Source organism: Dasypus novemcinctus, chromosome 15 (genome assembly GCF_030445035.2).
Source record: "Dasypus novemcinctus isolate mDasNov1 chromosome 15, mDasNov1.1.hap2, whole genome shotgun sequence".
In the NCBI taxonomy this organism is placed as follows: domain Eukaryota; kingdom Metazoa; phylum Chordata; class Mammalia; order Cingulata; family Dasypodidae; genus Dasypus; species Dasypus novemcinctus.
Window position 1 is genome coordinate 60,522,844 of NC_080687.1, and position 25,255 is coordinate 60,548,098.

Genomic DNA, 25,255 nt, shown 5'->3' on the forward strand with positions numbered 1-25,255 from the left:
AGAGCCATTAAGCTCCTAGAAGAAAATTTAGAGAAACACCTTCAAGACCTGGTAGTAGGAGATGAATTCTTAAACATTACACCAAAAATAGGAGCAATGAAAGAAAGCATAGATAACTGGGACCTCCTCAAACTTAAAACACTTTTGTGATTCAAAGAACTTCATCAAGAAAGTGAAAAGGCAGCCCACCCAATGGGAGAAAATATTTCTAAACCGTATACAATAAGGGTTTGATTTCCATTCTATGTGAAGACCTCATACAACTCAACCATAAAAGAGCAAGCAATCCAATTAAAATGGACACAAGATTTAAATAAATACTTCTCCAAAGAAGAAATACAAATGACCAAAAAGCACATGAAAAAATGTTCCATATCACTAGCTATTAGGGAAATGCAAAGCAAAATAACAATGAGATATCATCTAACACCACATAGATGGCCTTTATTAAACAGACAACAATAAGTTCTGGAGAGGATGTAGAGAAATAGAAACACTCCTTCACTGTTGGTGGGATTGCAAAATGGTGCAGCCTTTATGGAGACAGTTTAGTGATTCCTGGGAAGATATATAGAGAACTGCCATATGATCCAGCAGTTCTTCTACTGGGAATATATCCAGAAGAACTAAAAACCTATGACACAAACAGACATTTGCACACCAGTGTTCATTGCGGCATTATTCACAAATGCCAAAAGACAGAAACAACCCAAGTGTCCATCAACCAAAGAATGGGTAAATAAAATGTGGATGTACATACAATGGAATACTATGCTGCAGGAAAAAAAAAAAATGAAATTGGGACACATATGATAACATGGATGAACCTTGAAGACATTATGCTAAGCATAGTAAGCCAGACACAAAAGGACAAATATTGCATGGTCTCATTAATATGAGCTAAATATGAAGAATAAACTCATGGAGTTAAAACCCAAGTATAGGTTATTAGGAGATAAGAGGAGTGTTGAGAAGAACTACCGACACTTAATGTATGGAGAAGTTTTAATTGACTGTAAAAGTGTGGAAATGGATAGAGTTGATTGTAACACTTTATAGTGAGTAGCAGCTGGTTTATAAAAGGAATTGTGGCTGAAAAGGGTAGTCTGGGGAAGTAAATATCAATTGAAAGAAAGCTAGAGAATTATCTAGGTACTGAATAGCACAGTGAACCCAGAGGGGGATGAGAATTGTGGTTGAAAGTACAGCTGCAAAAGTGTCCTGTGAGCTAGAGAAGATGTACACCACTGTTGCACAGTGGTGGGAATGTGGAGAAGCATAGGAAAAATACAATTGGTGTAACCATGGACTATGGTTAACAGCAATAGAATAAAGTTCTTGAATCAATGCCAAAGATGTACTATGTTGATAATGGCAGTATGGAAAAAGTGTGCCAAATGTATGCAGTAGACCATGATTGGTGGTAACAGTCTGATGAAATTATCTCATAATCTGTATCAAATATTCCACCACAATGTGGTGTGTTGGTGAAGGGGTGTTTGTATGAGAATTTTACACAGGTGTATGATTGTTTTATAAGTTCACAACCTCTGCAATAAAAATATATTTTAAAAAACCAGGGCAGGTTGGGGGAAAAATACACCAAATATAAGCAAATGTAAGATAGGGGACTAAGCAGTAGTATTTTGACAATACTCTTGCATAGTTTGTAACAAATGTTTCACAACAATGCAAGGTGTTGATGAAGAGGTGATGTATGAGAACCTTTTAGATGTTATTATGCATGTTTATTTTGTAAGTTCACAACCTTTACTATACACATTTATGCATATTCATGCATGAGTGATATACTTCAATTAAAAATACATTTTTAAAAAATACAATTAAAAAAACAAAAAAGATGGCCCATGTAATTTTTTTTTAAGATTTGTTTTATTTATTTATTCCCACCACCATCCCTACCACTACTTGCTCTCACTGTCTGCTTTCTGTGTCCATTTGCTGTGTGTTCTGTGTCTGCTTGTCTTCTCTTTAGGAGATACTAGGAACTGATACAGGAACCATCCAATGTGGGTGAAAGGCATTCAGTCACTTGAGCCACCTCAGCTCCTGGTTTTGTTGTGTCTCTCATTGTCTTTCCCATTTGTGTCTTTTTTGTTGTGCCGTCTTGTTGTCAGCTCACCACATGGGCCAGCCTGTCTTTATCAGGAGGCTCCAGGGACCAAACCCAGGACCTCCAGTATGGTAGATGGGAGCCTGATAACTTGAACCACATCTGCCTCCCATGCCCATGTAATTTAAAACTAGGAAATTTGATTCAGAAGGAGCATATGATCGTGAAGAAAATCATAATAATTCCTTGGGGTGGTCGTATTTTTCCAGTGTTCTTTTTAACACAATTTCCCTCACATAGATATGCAAACAAAAATGTCTAATTAAGTTATTAATACCTTGATTTTTATTGCTACCTATTTTGAGATGGATAAAAGGCAGGGAAATTTTAATGAAATTGTTTCAAATTTTGAACTCAATTCTAGTTTTTTATTTTTAGGAAATGAGGCCCTTTTTTCACTGGAGACTGCATCAGATTATGTGAAAGATGACAAAGCTTCTTTCTATGGCTTTAAGTGTTTTGCAGTTGGATATGAATTTAGCCCTGGACCTGATGAGGTAATAGTCAATTATCTTTTAATTCTGTTAATTTTGTATTTCTAAGGGCTGCTTTTAAATTTGATTTATTGTATATCTTGAAAAATTTAGAAATCTGTTTTAAACTAGGGTGTTCATGATTTAAAATATTTCGTGTTTAAAGTGTGTCTTGTGAACTGTCCTGCTACTTTTAAAGCACAGGGAAAATGGAGTTTGTGCATCATGACCAGCCTTTAAAGACTTGGTGTAAATATGTCTTCCCCAAACCTGCTCAAATGCCTTTACCTTTCTGAATAAATAATAGAACCTGATTTCACAAAGGGACTAACTTTCTATCTTAAAATATCTTAAATCATTCAGTAAAACAAAACCAGGGACTAAAGTTGATCATGTCCCTTCAAGGTAATGAATGAAAAAAAAATTATTTGGACAGTGAACATTGTAGACCTAAAATTAATAACCAGGATAAGATAATAATGTTGCATCTCTTCAGTTTAACCATTAGCTAGTACGTGCTTCTTTCTAGTTTCAAAAGTAATGCTTGAATGCAAGTCACATTTTGTTAATAAACCCACATTATTTTCTAAACTTTTATTTAAAACTACTCATTTTTTGCAATTCTACAGGGAGTCATTCAGTTGGAAAAAGAATTAGCCAATCTTGGTGGGGTTTGTGCGGCAGCTTTGATGAAAAAGGATCTAGCACTTCCAATTGGTAAGTCTGGTCCAGTACTAGGTGTTTATGAATTTTTTTTTAAGTGGAATATATTCATTATAGAAAGTTCTGAAAATATATTAGGAAAAATGATTCCATAAACACATCCATTTATAACAATAATTGTGTAATATACTGGTAATTTGATTTATTTTTAACAGAGACTGCAGTCTTTTTTTTTTTAAAGATTTATTTATTTTATTTATTTCTCTCCCCTTCCCCCAACCCCTGCCCCAGTTGTCTAGTCTCTGTGTCCATTTGCTGCGTGTTCTTTCTTTTTGTCCGCTTCTGTTGTCAGCTACATGGGAATCTGTGTTTCTTTTTGTTGCGTCATCTTGTGTCAGCTCACCGTGTGTTCGGCACCATTCTTGGGCAGGCTGCACTTTCTTTCGCCCTGGGCGGCTGTCCTTACGGGGCACACTCCTTGCATGGGGGGCTCCACTATGCGGGAGACACCCTTGCATGGCAGGGCACTCCTTGCGCACATCAGAACTGCGCAGGGGCCAGCTCCACACGGGTCAAGGAGGCAGACGCCCTATCCACTGGGTCAAGTCCACTTCCCAAGTCTTTTTTATTTATACACACACACACCATCCCTTATGCACATACATGCTATGTTCCAGGTACTGATTTACACACTGAGTATATAGTATTGAGCTAAAAGTTTGAAATATTTCTTATATAGCCTGTAGAGTTATCTAGTAGGCAGTTGGCTATTCATTGTCTGGGGTTCATGGGATGAGTCAATAACAGTGTCATATGATCAAAGTTGTTAATTAAATACATTAGACAATATGAAAGATGTACAAATTAAGTGATTCATTTTAAGGAATTGGCTCATGTAATTGTGGCATCTGGCATGTATTGAAATTTGTATGGCAGACTGGCAGGCCATAAACTCAGTCAAAGTGGATATTGTAGTATTGAGGCAGAATGTCTTCTCCAGGAAATCTCAGTTTTTCCTTTTAAGGTTTTCAACTGATTGGATGAGGTTAACTGACATTACTGAGAGTAATTACCTTTATTAAAGTGATCTGATTGTAGATGTTAATTACATCTACAAAATAGATAGCAATATCCATATTAGTGTTTGACCAAAGAGCTTGGGCACCATTACCTGAGGCTGTAAAAATGTCCAAATCAAAGCATTATCAAGGTGATGTTTCCTCCTCCAATGACAGGAATCCTGGACTCCTGTCACATAACAAGGCACAAGGCAGCACCTCCTGATCTCTTCCATCTCTTCTGAGTTCCGTTTCAGCTCCTTGCTTCCTGTGAAATTTTTTTCTGTCTGAATTTAGCCAAGCTGATATATAAAATTAACCATTTCAGAAAGGACTGCAGATAAGAATGCCCAGGATCAAAGCTGAGACTAGCCAGAATTCAAAGTTGTACAGATTAGGAGAAGGAGATTTAAATAAGAACAGCCAGCGAGACTGGAGGAAAAAAACAGCATAGTGAATGGCATGCTACTGATATGTTAATGAAAATTTGTCATTGGATTTGAAAACATGTGGTTATTAATATACTCAGAAAGGCATATTTCAGTAAAATGATACAGATATTAGGCCTTTTAGAGTGGATTGACAGAATGGAAAGAGAAGTTGGAGTCAGGTTGAAGATATAGATAGCTCTTTAGAAGAGTTTCCATGTGAAGCACAACAGACAAATGAGACAAATTTGTATGGTATATAAATTAATTTACAATCAAGATGATAAAGATAAAAAATGTTTGCTAATTATAATACTTACACTTGTGCCAACATGTCATTTCACAGTATTTGGGAATAAAAGACTCTACTTCAGTTTCCCAATTCTCACCCCTGACAAATCCATCTATGTTCTGCTTTCAGACTGCCTTTCCTAATCTACACTTTCTTTCCTTCCCTTCTCTTTTTCTCTCCCTTTCTTTCTTCTCTATTCCCTTTCCTCTTCCTGGTTCCTTTCATTCTTCTCAGTTCTCTGGCTCCTACATAATGTTACTTATATTCTATTCATATAAGGAAAATCAGTACCACCTCTTTGGAGGAAGCTTGTCAGTAGCTTTAAAAATTGTACATGCATGTACTTTTTGACCTAGAATTTTTATATACATAGTTTCACAAATGCACAAAATATATATGTTCAAGGATGGATTGAGATAGCAGTGCTTGTGACTGTAAAAATCTAGCAGGAAACAAAATGTCTGTTATTTGGAAATTGGTTAGATGAGTAATGGTACATACATACATACATACAATGGGAGAATGTGCAGGTGTTTAAAAAAAAGTAGACCTATATGTCCAGAGAAGGAAACATGTCTAAATTAGGTTGTTATGTGAGAAAAGCAAATTGTAGAAGAGTTCCATTTTCATATATATCTGTAAACATATATATGCATGTGCAGGTATGTCTGTATGTGTACACAGATATACACACACACACCTATTTGCACAGAGTTTCTAGAAGAATAAGCAATATTCTGTTAATACTCTTTAAGAATAGGTAACTTTAGACATTGGTTGTCTTTGGTGGGTGGGTGATTGCAGAAAGAGAATTTTTTTTCTACACTTCACAGTTCGAATTGTCCCCTTGAAAAAGTATTACTTGTGTAGTAAAATTGTATCACTTAATTGAGCTTTTAAATAAAGGTCAATAAATAAAATGTTCCATATGTGCAATAAAGAGGAAAAGGCTGAAGAATACAGTCACTACCTTATGTTTCTAGGTGAGTCACTGTTTAGTAAATGTATATATAACTCTTTCACAAGACAACTGAAATATAAGGCCTTAAATTCTGAATAATCAGTTACCTCCATTTTGTAAAAATAGTAGGTCAGTGCTATCAAATTAAATTCAAAAGTATATATTTATATGCATAAATATAGTGTATGTTTTGCAAATCACTTGATGGCTGCTTTTTTGAATATTGCCTTGAAAATTGAACTTATTGTCATTTTCTGAAAATAGTTTACATTTTAAAAGGCAAACTACAGAGACATATCCAGAATGATAACTGTTCTTTTCAATCTGGAATGTCAGAATTACAAAAAGTTATAATGACTTCAAAGGACCAGAAAGTTAAACTGAACGTTAATAAATTTTAGTGAAACTTTTCATTTGCACAACAGGTAATGAATTAGAAGAAGATCTAGAAATTCTTGAAGAGGCTGCATTACAGGTATTGTACCAAACTTTATAGGATAAATATTATTTGTTAATTTAAAAGTAGTGTTTTCGCTCAAGTCAGCCTCATTTTCTTGAACCGAGGGATCATTCATTAAGTACTTTTATCTAATCTTTGGCAGTTACAGAGATAGCTCATAGTTGTTCACCTTGATGAGAAGCACAAAGTTGCCCTTACAGTGCTGTGTGGCGGGTGTTAACTTGGAATTAGACATAAATCCTGTGGGAGAAAGAAGAACATCCAAGTGCCAAAGGTGTAGGGGAAGGCTTTGCAGAGCTGTGGACATTGAATTTGGATCTTGATTTTATTTTGCCAGTTAGAATAAGAGGAAAGGCATTTCACAAAGGAAACTGGTAGATATTGCAATTCTTTTGAAATTCAGGGCCCAGCTGGCACACGGACAACCCAAAGATTTAAGTCTCTTGGATACACATACCACCTCTAGTATTAATTATAAGTTCAAATGGAAGGACAGAAGAGCCTTGTGTAGGGAAACCACAACTGGGTCCAACTCCATCATACTGGGGAGCATAAATTACAAAGTAGGACCCACTGGCAAGGCACCAAACTCCTGAACTATCTGCCCTGACTATAGTGTTTGGATGTCTCAAGAGCCCTCAGGGGCCCGGCTATTTGGAGTCGAATCTACTTTGGATGTCAGTGAAATCCTGTTGAGATATGCATAAGCGTAACCTCTAGATGCCTACTCTTTTGGCATGTAAAGGAATATAATCATTGTGGTTGTCTGGTATCTACTAAATATCTACTATTTATTAGTTAATGGGTTGTGTATTTAATATGTATTTAATTTAAATTTTGTAATCATTTCATAGATGGATTATTTAATTACCAGTTTACTCATTGTACAGATTGAGGAACGTTTTGTAAATTGTTAGCCCAAGATCTCCCAGTGAGTAATTTGTTGAAAGCTAGGATTGACTCAAGTCTAGGGCTAAATATCATAGTTTTTGAATTACATCGTTTATAGAATGCTGAAATTATGGTTGTGTTAATTTGATAGTTCTAGAAGTATAATCCTTTTTTTATAAAAAATATTTTGTTTTGAAAATTATTGTATAGTCATTAAAAATGTCTAGAGTTTCAGTATTTAAAGAAAATATTTGTAGTAAAGTAAGGTTTACTTGTCAGATAAGTGAAAACTAAAGTTTGTTTTATCAGTCTCTTTTCCTCAACTTCAATATAACTAGACAGGCTAATAGAATTTATGTGCAGCCACAGTAGGCTACTAGTACTTTGACCCCAGGTCAAGACCTTGGTAGCCAACCACCCATAAGGTCACACACAGTTTGCGAAGATAGCGAAAGAGGACTAAAAAAGGGAAATTTTTACAGCTGCCTGTGGAAGAGAGGTCTGGCCCTGACAAATGAGTTGGATTACCAACCCAACACCCTCCGCCCCCAGTGGGCTGGATTAAGAGAAGACGGCATCATTTCATCTAGTAGCATGGAGATGAAAAGAGAAAGAGTACCCATATGTTCTAATCTGTCGTTCAGTCTGACCAACCCAATAAAGTCACTGTTTTTTTTGCATAGGAAGAAAGAATAAAAGAACAGAAAAAGACTGGAAGTGTTATTTTCACCCTTTTCCCTTCTGGATTTTCTGCTTTATGGGTAAAGAATGAATACTGGGGAATGAAGAGAGAATCATTTCTCTAAGAAGGCCTTTCTGTAATTGTGTACAGATTTTAAAATTCAGAGTTAAAGTTTTATATTTTAAAATATATAGAGAATCTCTTTCACCCAACAGGTGTGCAAAACTCATTCTGGAATTCTTGGAAAGGGTTTAGCTCTTTCTCATTCACCAACTATATTAGAGGCACTTGAAGGAAATTTACCACTTCAAATTCAAAGCAATGAACAGTCCTTTTTGGATGATTTTATTGCTTGTGTTCCAGGATCTAGTGGTGGAAGGCTTGCAAGGTATTGTAATTTAAGTACTAACATTGCTTCTTGCTCAGTCTTCATTTCTGAAGAGAAATGAAAGAGAAGTCATTAGAATCTTAAATGTTGCCTAAAATAATATTTTATGTGCTTTGAATTTGTGGTAGTATAAAATGGTATTTACTACTTGAAAATGTTTTTTAAATTTAACTGTTAAATGATTTAAGTTTCCTAAGTGAAATTTTTATTTAAAAGATTTGTAGAACACATGATATAATTGAAAAGTCTATGTATTTGACAATAATATTTAATATCTAGGCTATACTCCTAGAGTTATTACCCTATTTTATATTAAGTCTGTTTTTTAAATATATATGTAAATTTATAATTTAAATCAAATAAAATTCTGATTTATTTTTGTTGCTATTTGCTTTTCATTTAAGATGAAAAAATATATATGTATATTGGCTAGTGTGATTTTACTGGTGAAAAATAAAAATCCAACTTCTTTCTGGTTTTAATTTTTAAAATGCAGCAATTCCCTAGTTTTTAAAAGCTAAATGACAATGGAGAGGAATAAAAAATCTTGTAGGTCAGCCTCATTGCTATCTTGTTGGGGTTTTTATATAATGCATGATAGAATTACCTATTATTCATCTCTCAGGATGACTTGAATGTAATCCTGGAATAAATTAAGAAATAGATATCACAGACTATAGAAAATTGTCAAAATGTACACGGAATAAGGAAGATAGTTGAAAAATTGTGGAAGATGGTTAGTAAACCGTGAACTTAGCTGCTCTTGAGCATGCGTAATGCCATTTCTGTCCCTGTTTTTTCTAAATGTTGCTCTTTCCCAAGTTTTCAAGCTGGCAAATTAAGGCACACATCAGGAAGAATGAGTGTACTGAGGACCTCAAATTATAAGTAACCTAAAATTGCCTTCTTTTGTGATTTTAAATTAGCTACAGTTAAAAATCTAAGTTTCCTGGCTTTAAAATTATTTCTGTATTTCATATAAACATCAGAAATTTCATTTTATTGGCATTTTTCTTAATGAATTTGTTATTAACAGTTTCTAAGGGTGATACCATGTGATTTTCACTGCATTGGAAATGAAGGTATTTTAGAAATTTTTGTGATGTGTTTTATTCATTTAGCTTGATTTTATATTAATCATTAAAAATGCTGATGAATGAATGCATTTTTATTATTGTTAGGTGGCTTCAGCCAGATTCCTATGCTGATCCTCAGAAAACATCTTTGATCTTGAATAAGGATGATATTCGCTGCGGTTGGCCTACCACGATAACTGTTCAAACAAAAGACCAGTATGGGGATGTAGTACATGTTCCCAATATGAAGGTAATAAAACCTGAATTAAGTTACTAGACATTGATATACTAACTCGTATAATTAATAAAGTTTTAGAAAATTTGCTCTGCTCTCTTTATATATTTGTAAAGAAGAAAGCTGAAAAATGAACTGTTTATATTAATGGCTTGTTTGTATTAAATTAGTCCTCAAGCTTCCAAGCTACACATTTTTGTTCGTTTATTTCTTTTGCATTTTGCTAGGCGCTATGGTGATTCAAAGGAAGGATAAGAAAGTATCCATATAAAGAATGCTAAGCACTTAGAGGGTGGACCCTCTAATAGATTGATTTAATAGATGAATGAAAGAATACATTTTCTATTTCTGTACGTATTTTTTGCAAGACTCAAGTACGTTCTGCATTTGTTATTCTCAAAACCACATCAAAAATAATATTGATGTTCCCAAATGAATTAGAAAAACATAAATTTAAATAAATTGTCAAAGAACAAAGAATGTTAATAGTCATGTGTTTGTGATGAATGTACAGTTTTTTGGATACCTTTTCCCTGAGGCGTTAATTAATAGTGAAGTTTTAAAGCTAACAGTAATTGCATATACTTTGTGAGATAATCTTTTACTATAAATATCTTGTTTAAAACTCTTGTTATTTTTTTGAAAAAATATATACTGAATGAAAATTTGAATAGACAGTCCCCAGCCAGCACCGCCCCCCCCCAAAAAAAAAAAGTTGTATTACAACTGTATTGATTGATTGAAGCTTGGAGTTTCTTAAGCCACAGAATCTTTTTTGCTCATAGAATAGCAATATTACTTTCATTAGAACTATTTCAATTATTTCATGCATTCTTTGATTTACAGCATGAAGAAGCACAATACCAATGTTAACTGCTTATCAGAGTCATAGTAAAAAAGAAAAGAGACACAGTGTTCACATGTCTTAAGAACAGTAAACTATATGGAAAAGCATTTGAATTTGATACTAAAGAAAGCCAGTATTTAGCAGTGCTTTTCAAATTTTCTGACCATGACCCCCAGGAACAATTTACATATTAACCCAAATATGTCTATATGGGTCTTAACTACAGACAATATATAGTCATATCCCATAAAAATGATATCATACCCACCCTAAATTGCTCTATGGAATGCAAAAAGCATCACAAATTATAAGAAAAAATTCAAATAGGCAATAAAGTAATCTTGATAGTGATATAGAAATAACTCCACTAAAAGAATTTATCACAGTATATAATATACAGTAATATAATAAGGAGCTTGTGTTTTCACTCATGAATTTCTTACTTGAGTGTATGTAGTGAGTTGTTAAATCTAGTGTTTAAGCTCACAAGATTAAGTTCCTTATTCATGTGATTACATTGTAATATCCGTTTTCCAGGTTGACATACCATTTAATTCTTTTAATGTTTTTATACTGCTATGCTTGTAGTATTTCTTTAGTTGTATTTTCTTTCTTCATGGTTTCTCCTGTGTGCCTTTTGTTATCTCTTACTGCAGTTTGGTATCTGGTTTTTTTATATCCTGCATTTCAAAGTCAGATTTTATGCTTTATCTTTTTCTTTCTCCCCTTTGGGTTCTTTTTTTTTTAACCACATGATCTTGTGCTCTATAGTTTATTTTCTTAGTCCTATATATTTTGTTTCTCCTACACTCTCTTCCTTTGCCTTAAACCTCTTACTATGTATGCTTAAATCTATATCAGATTTATCTCTAGTTTAGAAATTATGTATCTAAGAAACTTCTGTAAATACTACTTGGGAAAAGTGACTTTTGTACCTGTTGGTCGTTAATTTATTAATATCACATTCTATTAGCTGAAAGCAAAGTTAATTTAATCTGTTTTATTTTAAGCCTGATTATGGCACATGAAATTTTAGGAACATTTTAGACCTATTGAAAATTGTTGAAGTATCTTTATATAATAATAGCTAAAGAACATCTTTAGGCTTTAATGTTGTAAGATTTGTTTTATTGTATGTTAATTTTAAAGACTTCTATCAGTAGGATACATTTTTTTCCTTCAGAACAATACAGCTGAAATTGAGATTAGTACTTTAAATATGCTGAGATTGTAGAAAAGTATTCGTACTTGAATTATCTGACGACGTAATTCAATGTTAGTCCCTGACATAATTCAAACTACATTCACTCAACTATCCTTTTTTGTTCTTAGTAATGATGGCATTTATTTTTATTTATGTTTTGACATTTTTGATTATTTATTCCAAATGCTTAGGCCTCCATTTTACCTATGTTCAGGTCCGTATTGTGAAACCATTCTGGCACTGTTAAGTAAAACTTGGAAGGGAATGTCCAAGATGATACATGCTAACATAAGATTTAATTGGAGGTCCATAAATGTACTTTGCTTCTTTGATGTGCCATGGACAAATATATAATAATAGTATCTGGTTTTAAATGTCATGATTAGGTGGAAGTGAAAGCCGTCCCTGTTTCTCAGAAAAAAACATCTTTACAACAAGAGCAAGTCAAGAAACCTCAAAGGATTCCTGGCAGTCCTGCAGTAACAACTGCATCTTCTAATACTGACTTGACTTTTGGCGGGCTGGCATCACCAAAGCTTGATGTTTCATATGAACCAATGATAGTGAAGGAAGCACGATATATTGCCATAACCATGATGAAGGTAATTTATTTTTATTTATCAGAAACATTTTATCTTTCACTGTTCATTCATATAACAGACATTTCAATGATTCAAAAGTAGACAATCCTACAGGTCTGTAGAATTGTTGATAGATATAAAACGTGTATCATATTTTTTAAGATGATGTTACCTTCTTCCATAGAGGATTTTCGTTTGTTTTTGGCAGGTTACTAGAGGAGATTAGAAATTATAGATCAAGTTAAATCAATCAGACACTGAGACGGTTTGTATGGTAATGATTAATATGGTAATGTTGTAGGCATACAGAAGTATTGGGAATAATATGACAGGGTTTATATACCTACAGCCCAATTTTGTTAGACATTGTTTCAGGTATTTTTGAAACAGATGGTTATAAGTACAGTTGAAGCACTCTGTATACTTTTTCCTGGGCCCATTTCCTTCTTCTTTAGAGGTAACCACTATCCTGAGTTTAATGATTATCATTCCAATATATATTTTTATAGATTACAAATACATCTATTAGCAGTATATTTTTGTTTATGAAATGGTATCATATATATATATATCGTTTTGCCAGTTTTTGCTCAACATTGTTTTTGAGGTTTAGCCATATAGCTGTAATCCATTCATTTTAACTTTCTTTAAGTATTTCATTGTATTTCTGCTCCATAGTTCATCTATTTTCCTACCAATGGACATTTAGATTATTTCTAAGGTGTTTTGTTTTGTTTTGTTGCCATTATAAGTTGTATTGTAATAAACATAGTTATATGTGTGTTTCGTTTTGTACATGAACAAAAGTTTTCTCTAAGATATATACATAGAAAAGTAATTGCTGGATTGTAGAGTGTGCACATCTTCAACTATATTAAATATTACCAAAACATCACTCCTACTAGCAAGATATGAGAGTACCAAGTACTTCATGTTCTAATCAACACTTGTTTTTTACCAATACAGTTTGATGACTATGACGTGAATATTTCGTTGTTTTAATTTTCATTTCCTGGTTTCTTAGTTTAGTTAAGTAACTTCTCAAATTTATTAGCCATTCAAATTTCTTCTGCAATGAACTGCCTTAACTGACTTTTCTTTGGATTGTTTCTGTCTTTGTATTGATTTGTTCCATATATATTATGGATGCTAACCTAGGTTCTGATAGAGAAGTTACAGAGTTCCTTATCCTAGGTGGAGGCTTTTCATTTCCTTCTTTACAGTATCTTTGGAGAAATTTAAAATTTTCATATACTCAGAAGATATATTCTCTATTATTTCTCCTAAGATTTTAGTTTTGTTTTTGATATTTGCATTTTACATAGGATCTTTAACACACCTATAATTTATTTTTGTAACGGTATGACTGCAGATAATTACAGGTTTTTTTCTCATATTTTGGTAACCAGTAGTCTCCGCACCTTTTATTGACTGTTCTATCATTCCATTAAGTGAGAATGTTTCTAATGATTTTGCCATTCTTCTTGTCTCTTTTTGAAAGGTTTATGAAAATTACTCATTTGAAGAACTGCGTTTTGCATCACCAACTCCTAAGAGGTAAGAATCTTTTTCTCAAAGCATAGCCAAAGTATTTGTTGTCAGCTACTTGCAACTAAAATCATACTACAGTCCAACTTTATTCTCCATAAATAAATATCTTTTAACATTTTAAAAATTTCCTGGTGGGTTCTTATACATATTGAAAAATGTGTATATTTGTAGATAAAATGTACTTATATTGAGCTGTAATATTGCCAATCAGTTCCATAATAATTAGGTGCTAGAAAATGATTAATTAGCATCTAAATATATATAATTTGGCCTTTTTTAGGGTCACTTGGTTTTGGGTTTTTTTTGTTGGTTTTTTTCAATTATTCCTTTGCCCCTCAATGAGTTGTAGGGAGTTGTCAATATGTGTTATATTCTGTTCTGATGTCTTACTGTTTCAGCCCTAAGTAATTCTGTTAATTCCAGATTTAAGCACTTTTTTTTTTTACTTAGAATTTTATTTGCTTCTTAGGAGAGGTACTTTTTATTTATTTTTTATTTTTATTTTTACTTTTTTAGATTTTTAAATTTTATTTTTATTTATTTCTCTCCCCTTCCCCACTCCCCCCTCCCTAGTTGTCTGCTATCTATGTCCGTTTGCTGCATGTTCTTCTGTGTCCACTTGTGTTCTTGTCAGCAGCATTGGGAATCTGTGTCCTTTTTGTTGTCATCTTTCTGCGTCAGCCCTCCGTGCGTGCGGCTCCACTCCTGGGCAGGCTGCACTTTTTTTGCACTGGGCAGCTCTCCTTACAGGGTGCACTCCTTGCACGTGGGACTCCCCTACACAGGGGACACCCTTATGTGGCACAGCACTCCCTGCATGCATCAGCACTGCGAGTGGGCCAACTCATCACAGGGCCCAGGAGACTCTGGGTTTGAACTCCCATGTGGTATGCAGATGCTTTATCTTTTGAGCCAAATCTGCTTCCCAGGAGAGGTACTTTTTAAAATAGATGCCTGGAAAAAATAATTAGATGGATTATACTATAGGAGAGACTACCTCCATTTAACAATTTGGAAAAAGTTCAGAAGCGAATCTGAAAAGCGTAATTACTTATAGGTTTCATTACATCAGATATTAAATGACTTATTCAGAATTAACGGGTTATTTTGACTTTATTCTGACATGTATGTGAAATAGTATAAAATTTTGATATGCAATCTAGAAAGTTTTCTATCAAAATCACTAGGTTTTGAGGATGTTTCTTTATCTAGGAATAGGAAAGTAGCATTTTGTCTCTGACTAATCACAGAAAGTTGCCACCGCAGTAGAAGCATGTGCTTTTTATAAAGTAAATATGACCTGTAAAGATTTGTAGCATGATAGGCAAGAACAAGTCTACCATTTGCCAGTAAATAAGTTTTCATAAAGATTGGACTTTTGAAACCTAATTAAAATAGTCTGTCTTATAAATGCATTTATTCATTCAATAATTACTAAGTACCTGCCATATGGGAAGCATGTTACAGGCTCTGAGGTATTATGAACATAGTAGAAAAGGTTCTCGTTCTCAAGACATTACATTCCTATGGAGAAACAAACTATAAGTAAATAAAAGAGTGATATAATGGTTATTAAATACAAAGTGATGTGAATGGGGCAGGCTACCAAAGCAGAGCATGACAGGAGAGGCCTATGTAAGGATAGTAGAGTAGAAAGCTGGATGGTAATTGGACCTGTAAAGATCTGAGAAGTTCATTTTAGGGAGAAAACCCTGAGGTGGATGGAGCTTGATGTCTTTGAGGTATAGACAAAAAGATAGTGGGCTGAAGGATAGTGAGCAAGAGGGAAAATTGTCAAAGATGAGGTCACAGAGTTAGATAAGGATCACATTATATAGGGACTGGTAGACTGTGTTAAGGAGTTTGAATTTTCTTCTAAGCAGATTTATTTGGAGGGTTTTAAATAGAGGCGTGACATATTCTGATTTATAGTTTTGAAGAGATCATTCTAGCTGCTTACTGGAGAATAAATGAGAGGAGCAAGAGTGGGAGCAGAGAGATGAATTAGGAAGCTATTGTACTAGTCTAAGAAATTGTTGGGTGGCTTTCACTATGGGATGGGAAGGAGGTAACAGTGAAAATGAAGAGATGTGAACGGATTTGGGATAGCCTTAAGTAGGTAGAATCAACAGGTCTTGCTGCTAGAATGGGAATAGAAGGTGAATGGAAAAGAAGTATGATCATAATTTTCTTTGGCCTGAGCAGCTGTATAGATCAGGGATTGGCATATTAGAACCCATAGACCAAATCCAGCCTACTGCCTGTTGGTGTGCTCTTTAATTTATGCACTGTCTAGTACTGCTTTTGCACTACAATGGTAAAGTTGAGTGGTTGTGACAAAAACTTTTTAGCCCAAAAGCCTAAAAATGTTCTTACAGAAAACGTTCAGTGACCCATGGTACCTCCCATGATTTTATGAGAACCAAGAAGTCTGAAGAAGGAGCACTTTTTTGTTATGTTTTATTTTGTAGGGTGATGGAGTGAATAGGAAATAAGAGTTCTTGGAATTAAAGTTGAGATATGAAGGTGTCTTTAATTATGTAAAGTGGAGATATCAAAAAATAAACCAACTGAAAATATAGTTTGAAACTCAGGGGACAAAAAAACTGGGAATACTCTGCCTTTGTTTGCCAGTCTGTTATGAAAAATATCACATGATGGGATGGCTTAAACAGTGGGGTTTGCTCACAATTTTGAGGCTAAAAGAAATTCAAAATCAGAATATCGACAAAGTTTGTCTTCTCCAAAAAATCTGTAGCATTCTGGTGTTGGCTGCCAACAATCCTTGGAGTTCCTTTGCTTGTATTTCTTTCTCCCATCACATATGGATGTCCTCTACTTTCTCACTTAGTGACTTCCAAGATTTCATTATAAGGCTATCAACTATCCAAATGAAGGCCCACCTTGTTTCAGTTGAGCCACATCTCAACTAAAAACAACATTTTCATGAGGTGCTATTTACAGTGAGTTCACACCTACAGGGATGTAGATTATGATTAAGAACATGTCAAGATGGTATTTAAAACTGGAGAATGGGTGTATGATCAGCTAGAAAGATGGTATGGAAAGGAAAAAGATCTAGACTGAAATCCTGGGACATTCCATCAGGTAAAAGGTGGTAAGAGGAGGGAGAGCCAAAAAAAGACTGAGAAGGAATGGCCAGTGAAGTAAGGGAAAAACAAGGAGAATGTCAGAAGCAACAAGAAGGAAGTGTTTCAAGAAAGTAGGAGTTGTAAACTATCAAAAGTTACTGGGAGAATACTGAGAAAAATTAATGACCATTGAATTTGGGGAGAGTAGTGGTCATTGGTAACTTTGACATCAGCAGTTACAGAGAATTGATAGGGAAAAAAGCCTAGTTAGAATAAGTTGTGGAAGAGAGAAATGAGAAAATAGAGAGGGTGACTGTAGACAATTATTTAGGTAAGTTTATACAGGTGGAAATATTTTAGACCTTGTTGGAGAGGACTACAATTATAAAGGGGAAGTTTTGGTTAAGATGGGCATTTCTAAAGCTTGTTTGTATACTGGTGGAAATGATCCAGTGAAGTGGGAGAAATTGATGGTACGAGAGAGAGAAAGGTAAGAATGAGGAAGAGGGATGACAGAGATTTGAGTTGAGGAAGAAGAAATGATATTCAGTTATTTTGGAGAGTGGGAAACAAACCATGGCAGGGCAGTAGGATTGCCAGGAAGTGAGATAATACACACAGGAATTAAATGTTTACTGAAATACCTTCATGATGGTATCAGCTATTTAATCAAAAGTCAATTTTCTAATATCCTACTTATTTCTTTTCAGACCCAGTGAGAATATGCTGATTCGTGTCAATAATGATGGCACTTATTGTGCAAATTGGACTCCAGGGGCTATTGGACTATATACTATTCATGTTACCATTGATAGCATTGAAATAGGTATTTTTTTTTTTATTTTAAGTTACTTAGTGCAAAAAACTGGAATCAAAATCAATTTTCTGTTCTAGTTTTACCAGTTAATTTGTATTAGGCATGAACATGTCTTATCACCTATTTGGTTATAACCCTTTCATTTCCTCCTTTTTAATGAGAATTTAATTACTGCATTCCTGAGGACTAAAAATTTTGTAATAATTTATGGTGTCTGCTCAAGAATCCTAGCCTCCATGACGCCTTCCCTCAGGTTCCTAAGGTGCTGCGTGTTCCCTGCCACTCCGTCATGATATATCTGTCTTCCTCTCCTGGCTTTAAGCAAAGACCATTTCATTCATTTTTGCTTGTACCATTCCAGCTCCAGTGCCTGGCACATAATGTCTGCTCATAAATAAGTATTGAAGGAATAAATTTTCTTTACCCACTGCTAACTTTGAAAAGCATATTGCCTTTACTTTGGGCATTACTATTTTTCTTTTTTTTATTTTTAAGCCATTCATATAATAAGACAATAGCAGAATAAGAAAACTCTTAAGTGTTTATCAGTGTGTATTCCTTATAACACTAGTCTTCCAGGTACTCTTCAATAAAAGGGGTTGCTATGGTCAGATAGATTTAGAAAACCAAGTATACTGTATTCCTACCTTAGAGATTCATACAATGCACATTAACATATTAGAGATTCTGAGAAGTCCTGAAATTAAGAATCTTGTCTAACTTTAAGTCTTATCATGAAACCTTTGGGTGTGGGGGGAAGGAGGGAAGACAGTGCAGAGAGAGAGGTAAAACAATGAACATTCTACAGAAATACCCTTTGAGAAGCCCTGCTTAAAGTAGTTTGCTTTTGCAGTGTAGGCAAACAAGTACTTTACACTGATGTATAGAATCAGATATATCAAATTCATATATACCATTCCACAGAACTTTATTCATAGCTTTTACTACATTCCCCTTTATTTCAACGTATCATCAAGCCTTTAGTTTCCAAGGGTTTGTTGGTTAGACAATCCCTGTCCTTAAGTGTTAATAATTTACTGAGGATTATAGGTATAAAACAGACAAAGCAAAAATCATATGACGTAGAATATTAAGGTAGTGACACAAAGGAGGTTCAATTTACAGCAGGATTTTGGAAGCAGAGGTAATCAAAGATTGCTTTATAAAGGAGATTTTTTTTTTTTTACTCCAAAAATAGTGGTAAATTTTCAGTAGTCAGATTTTTTTAAAATTCTCTACTCTGATAGTGTTGTGAAAGAAAATAATGCCAAGTAGATAAGAAAAATCCACTTAAATTTGGTTCTTGGAATAAAGCTGAAAAAGATTCATATTTGCTCAGAATCATCCATTTTCTTCCTTTCATTCCTAACTCAACTTTCTCCCAAGGTGACCAAACTGTCAGTAGGTTGGGACTTCACTTGACTGTAGTTAAGAGACAGATAATGAATTCTTTAGAATAATGATACTAGTAATAGCTAACATTTATTAGGTACTTAATAAATGCCCAGGATTGTATTACGCACCTTATATATATTTTTTAAATCATTTAGTCATCTTTAAATCTCATAACAGCTCAGTGAGGTAGGTGCTGTTGTTATTCCCATTATAGGTGAAAAAAATTGAGAAACATGGAGTTAAATAATAAGCTGTAGATGTGAGAGCATCCTAAGCAGTCTAACTTGAGAAGCCCAGCTCTTAACCCCGTGTTATACTACTGTTAGTCAAAGAGATGACAGGGATGATTGAGATGATTGGTGGAGATGATGAGTAGTGCTCTGATCTGTTGTTGTCACATAGCATTTAATCACACAAGGGTTTCTTTTTCTATTTTGAATTTTTTTCAGTATTCTTTCATATATTCTAATTGAAGAATGAACACTCTTCCTCTTTTCCTTGTATCCCTGAGACAGCCCTTTAAAATTCCAGGACCGTATTCCAAATAATTTCCCTTTTTAGCCTATCAGTTATTAATCATCTTATAAAGAACAGAATTTAAATATTTATTTTGTTTAAAACATCCTGTAAATGTTTATTAGGTTAAGTTAAAATGTCCTACCCCTCTTTTCTTTCTCAAATGCTGTACTTCTCTTTCTTTTCTTACAGACGCTGGCCTAGAAGTTAAAGTAAAAGACCCACCAAAAGGGATGATACCTCCTGGAACTCAGTTAGTTAAACCAAAGACTGAACCGCAACCAAATAAGGTTAGGGAAGAATGAAATCAGATCATTCAGAGGTTTATTAAAGTGGAAAGTACCTTTTTTTTAAATTGATGCTTCAAGATGGCCATTCAAACATCTGATATTTAATGTGATTTCAATATTTTTATTCTAAATATCTTAAACAAGTTTGGAGACTGGTACATGGTAATTCTAAGCATATCTAAAGTGCAGAAATTGGCTTCTTTGTGTAATGCAGTAATGTACAGGTGTTATATAACTTCTGGTACTGAAAGTTCACAATTTTAAAAATCTAAAATTTTTTATAAGTATTAATATTTCATATTTTTTTATATTAGCAGTGGATGGAGCATTTTTTAATTGGCAATCTATAATATAAAGTTTTGAAGGTTAAAATATCCTTTGCTGTTGAAAGAAAAATTAATTTTCTGGCATCAAAATAGTAGATATAGGATTTTGTTTGTTATAAAGGAAGCATAATGGCAATGGCATTTGTACCATGTCTTTCTAAAGGTGAAAAGAAATGGCTCTTGTATACTTACCTAATATAGATCTCTAAAACTTATTATATGTTATATTATATAATATATAATATATTTATGCTTCAGTAAAGTACATTTCTGTACTTACAGAAGTTCTATCATTGTTGTCATAAATAAATCTTCATTATTTGCAGAATGAACCAACTACAAATAATACTGGGAAACTTTCTCAGAATTAGAGTAATTTCAAATTTGTTCAGTTTTATCTTTTATTATAAGACCTCTCTTCCATGTTTTTCCTGTCTCATTGTTTATCTCTGCCTTTCTCAGGTTCGAAAATTTGTGGCCAAGGACAGTGCAGGATTACGTATCCGTAGCCACCCTTCCCTTCAGAGTGAGCAGATAGGCATAGTGAAAGTCAATGGAACTATCACTTTTATCGATGAGGTAATTTATAAAGAAACTCTCAGTAATATATTTTGGACAGAAAGTTTCTGCATTGTTTGCACAGAAGTAAGATTACTATATTTGCTGTTTTCATATGTTTTCTGCATTTTTTGAAATTTGGGGGAAATTGTTCTGCAAAATGCTGATTAGACACAAATGTTTCATCCATTTTTATCAGTAAAAAGAAAAAACTATGATTATACTTTGAACATAAAAGGAACTCTGTTAAACAGTTTTCCATGGATTTTTAAAAGGTTCTTTGTTTTTTAAATATGTTTATTATACTATATTATATTGAACAGTATATTTTTCTAGTAATACAACCAAGTAACTTCTGATTATTAAAATCTAAATTGAGGGAAAGAAAGACTTGTATTTCTTTTGAGAAACACCTGATTTTACTGGTTAAACTATTTGTCTTTAAAATATGCTTCATTTGTGGTTTCACTCTTAAGAGAAAATTATTTTTCAGCCTCACCATGGGAATGCTCTTATTGTTTTAGCTTTCCTTGCTGCTTTTCTTCTTAAAAATTCTCTCAAACTTATCTCGCGCAAAAATTAGATCCTCATTTTCATGTCCACCATTATTTTTTTTTTTTTGGCTTTGCAGCCCATCAGCCCTTGCTAACCTTATAGGGGTTACAGGAGGGCATGGCTTGTTTTCGTTGCTTATTTTCCATAGATCCACAATGATGATGGTGTGTGGTTGAGACTGAATGATGAGACAATAAAGAAGTATGTTCCTAACATGAATGGTTACACTGAAGCCTGGTGCCTCTCTTTTAATCAACATCTTGGCAAGAGCCTACTGGTCCCTGTTGATGTAAGTAGAAGGTGGTTTTAAAAAAGCATTATAGGTACATTCTGTTTTCATTACAAGACTTTCTTTAATTAAGGCTTTTCAGTTCTGAAGTAAACCACAACTAAATACTCTTCCTTTATAGGTGCTTGAACTCTTAAGGGCTTCTGTGTAATGAGGGTGGAGTTTAGAAAGATTAAGGTCCTTATGCTTGTTATTATCCATCACAGACAGTAAGTAGCAAACTGAAAAAGTGAAATTAGGGCAACTGAATTCTGCTTTCAAAGTGGTAGGGAATGATAGTGGTTATATACTTTTTGCCTTTTCTTATTCACACTACTGTTTGGAATGAATTCTAAACTTAAAAATATGAATTCAAAATTATTATACATTCAAAAACATGTATGAAATGTTTGCTTTTAATGTTGGCATTTTATAACTGGTTCTCTGTGCTGTGTCTAAGTTTGAATATTTTCTTTCTTGACTCTAATCCTACTGTGTTAAAATAAAATGGCTTTTTAGACTTGTGGGTGCTATAGTGTTTTAGTTGAAACTAAATCCTATGCGCTGAGAGAATTAATTGTACCTCTTTTGTAAATGCAGTAATGTAGTAGAATAGTTAGAGCCAATGTTCACAAGATAGCTATATCACTAAAATGATAGTTCTCCATACCTTTTTTCATAATTTAACCATAAAGGTATGATCTTTTTCTTCCTTTTGTTTTTTTAAAATCTCCATTAAAGATGTAAGCTCCTTATGGCACTGCTAAAAAATAGCACTGGTAGAATTTTAATTTAGAAAAATGCCTTAAAATTCTAATGAATTGGATTTCTTAAAAAATCAATGTGTACAACCAATCCAGTGTCCACATAGAAGAGGTGGCATTGGATTGGGAAAAGTGGACATAATGGACAAAGGGTATGGGGAAAGGCAGGAAGAGATGAGAGGTGGAGGCGTCTTCGGGACATGGAGCTGCCCTGGATGGTGCTTCAGAGGTAATCACCGGACATTGTAAATCCTCACAGGGCCTACATGATGGAATAGAGGAGAGTATGGGCCATGATGTGAACCAATGTATATGAGGTGCAGAGGTGCCCAAAGATGTACTTACCAAATCCAATGGATGTGTCATGATGATGGGAACGAGTGTTGTTGGGGGGGGGGGAGAGGGGGGGTGGGGGGGTGGGGTTGAATGGGACCTCACATATATATTTTTAATGTAATATTATTACAAAGTCAATAAAAAATAAAAAAATTAAAAAAAAAAAAAAATCAATGTGTACAGGTAGCTGGTTACATCAAATCATTCAGTATATTGTGTTTGTTTTCCTCATTGATAGTCCAGACTAATGCTCTCCAAAGGGATGGGTATACAGAATAATTCCTTGGGGAAGAAAATATGATTTCATTCTTTTTAAATATTCTTTTGCAGATGTTATGTGTATATATGTGTGTATGTATAATAAATATATATATATATTTTTGTAAACCAATAGATGTGTGATAAGAAAGTTTGGAGACTATTAGCCTAATGCTTTACTAGCGTTGAGCAAAACAATGACAACTCTATTATTAAATCTGAAATTTTAAATAAATAAGTCACATCCCTCTCTTTAAGTTTTCCTCTGATGTATATCTGCAGTTAAAAAATTAAAAGGAGTTTGACCCTCTAGAACTTTAAATATATATATATGTAAATTTTTAATCTTCTGTGCCTAAAAAGTTGGCCTCAAATAGTTTGAAACCATTTTCTTTTATAGTGACCAAATATTCCTCAGGATTATGAAAATTATATTTTGAATGAGCTAGCTATAATGGGCATTTTTACAGTTCTGTTTTGTTGTTGTTGTTGTTGTTGTTGTTTTAATTTTGGCCCATTAAGACTTTTGTGTTTTGTAAGAAAATATTCTTAGGTTCATTACTTGATTAAATTGTCTTTCCAAATTTTTCTTCCTAATTCCCTCGTTTGGTCATTGAGGAGATGTTTTCGCAAGAGGAAGATTTCACACAGATAAAACAATGGAGTGAAGAAAGGTAGAAAGCAAGAGCAAAAAGTGCTATGGGTTGATGCTCTGAATCTCAGGGTTTCATTTTGGAACATTGGTGTTCTGTTATCTGATGCTCTTAAACTCCATCCAAGGGACAGGCTATGGTAGACAATTCTCAGGTCAGGGAGAGAAGGATACTATCAAAGTTAAGAGAAAAAGCTAAATGGAGTGAGCATACAAATCCTTGTTGATGGTTTCCACTGGAATGTGAATGAGGAAGTTGTCAGTAACTTACTTGAAAAATCTAGTTGATGTATACTGAAAATAGAAAATAAAGTGCCATCAGTTGAGAACAAAAAGAAGAAGAGTTAAGTTAGAGGTTTTCAAAATGTGGTGGAGATTTGGAATAATGTTTGAAAGAAATAGGAAAGGAGTCTGACCAAAAATAAGTAAATGGATTGTTGGATCACTAAAGACCCAGTGAAACTACTGGTTGGACCCAGCATGGACTCCTCTGCCCTGTATGGTCCTGAGTGTCCAGAATTAAAGGAACAAAGAAAGCAGAATGTATCATTACGTGGAATTTTCTGGGCTGCTGTGACAGAAAAAGAGAGGCAAGAGGGAATAATTCCAGATGCTGGTGAAAGAACAATTCAAATTACCAACTGTTAGTTAGAAACATGAAAGGACAAATGGAAAGTTCAAGGGACTTGGAGAACTTAAAATGCTAGAACAATATAGTGAGCATATTATAGTAAAAGACCTGGAAGGATGGGTGGTTTATGTGATAATTTAGAATGTTTGAGTTTGTTAACATAGGTAGAACAGTTTATTGGATGATTCAGTCCATTTTGTGGCCATGGAAGGTATAGTTGACTGGAGTGAGGGTGAAAAGTCATTGGAATTAGCTAAGTCTAGGACCTAACAGGCTAAGCAGTTGGACAATCATCCACATTGAATGAAGGCCTGCCAGATAATGGCAATACTGTGACCCAGAAGGCTACAGGTGAAAGGGAATTTATTTACCATAATGGAGCAAGGGTCCCATCAGACATAATTTAAAGTCGTGGGAGGGATGAGACTGGTTTGATGTTGGATCCTGGAGAAGCCCAGAGCAGTTTTGGTATAAAAATAAGAAAACAGATGGCATAAGGGCTTGTATTGTGGGTGGTGACCAAAGATGACAAAGGAGGTACAGTGTGGTAAGATTAGCTGGCTTAGAGCACCAAACAGATCCAGTATAACCTTGGTTCAGGGCATGCATTAGATGATGGTCCACCAAGAGTGAGAGGCCTGGCATAGTCAGGATTAGGCTTAGTTTTCCAAGGTTTTGTCTGTAGGGACTGTGGCAGGCACCTTATATGGTCATTAAGTTTTAAATAAGGATGTTACTCTATGTAGGCCTGACATACTAGGGCAAAGGAGCTAGCACAGCTAACTAATTATATCTTGCTACTTCTTTATTTGTATCTTTTACTACAATTACTGCTGGAAGAAAACCCTCCATCTAGTCTCCTTTCTTATCTTC

General features: G+C 34.2%; 1 protein-coding gene across 30 annotated transcripts in view; it reads left to right on the forward strand.

Annotated features, from left to right (window-relative positions):
* The window catches only part of MYCBP2 (MYC binding protein 2), a 263,861-nt gene that overhangs the window by 144,923 nt on the left and 93,683 nt on the right, over positions 1-25,255 (forward strand). For all 30 annotated transcript variants that reach the window (XM_058276528.1, XM_058276529.2, XM_058276532.2 and 27 more), the window contains 11 exons: positions 2,513-2,631; positions 3,237-3,324; positions 6,435-6,484; positions 8,258-8,430; positions 9,612-9,756; positions 12,179-12,394; positions 13,875-13,930; positions 17,727-17,842; positions 19,937-20,034; positions 20,823-20,939; positions 21,622-21,762. In XM_058276528.1, coding sequence (XP_058132511.1) covers positions 2,513-2,631; positions 3,237-3,324; positions 6,435-6,484; positions 8,258-8,430; positions 9,612-9,756; positions 12,179-12,394; positions 13,875-13,930; positions 17,727-17,842; positions 19,937-20,034; positions 20,823-20,939; positions 21,622-21,762 — 1,319 coding nt within the window. The remainder of the gene's footprint in view (positions 1-2,512; positions 2,632-3,236; positions 3,325-6,434; positions 6,485-8,257; positions 8,431-9,611; positions 9,757-12,178; positions 12,395-13,874; positions 13,931-17,726; positions 17,843-19,936; positions 20,035-20,822; positions 20,940-21,621; positions 21,763-25,255) is intronic.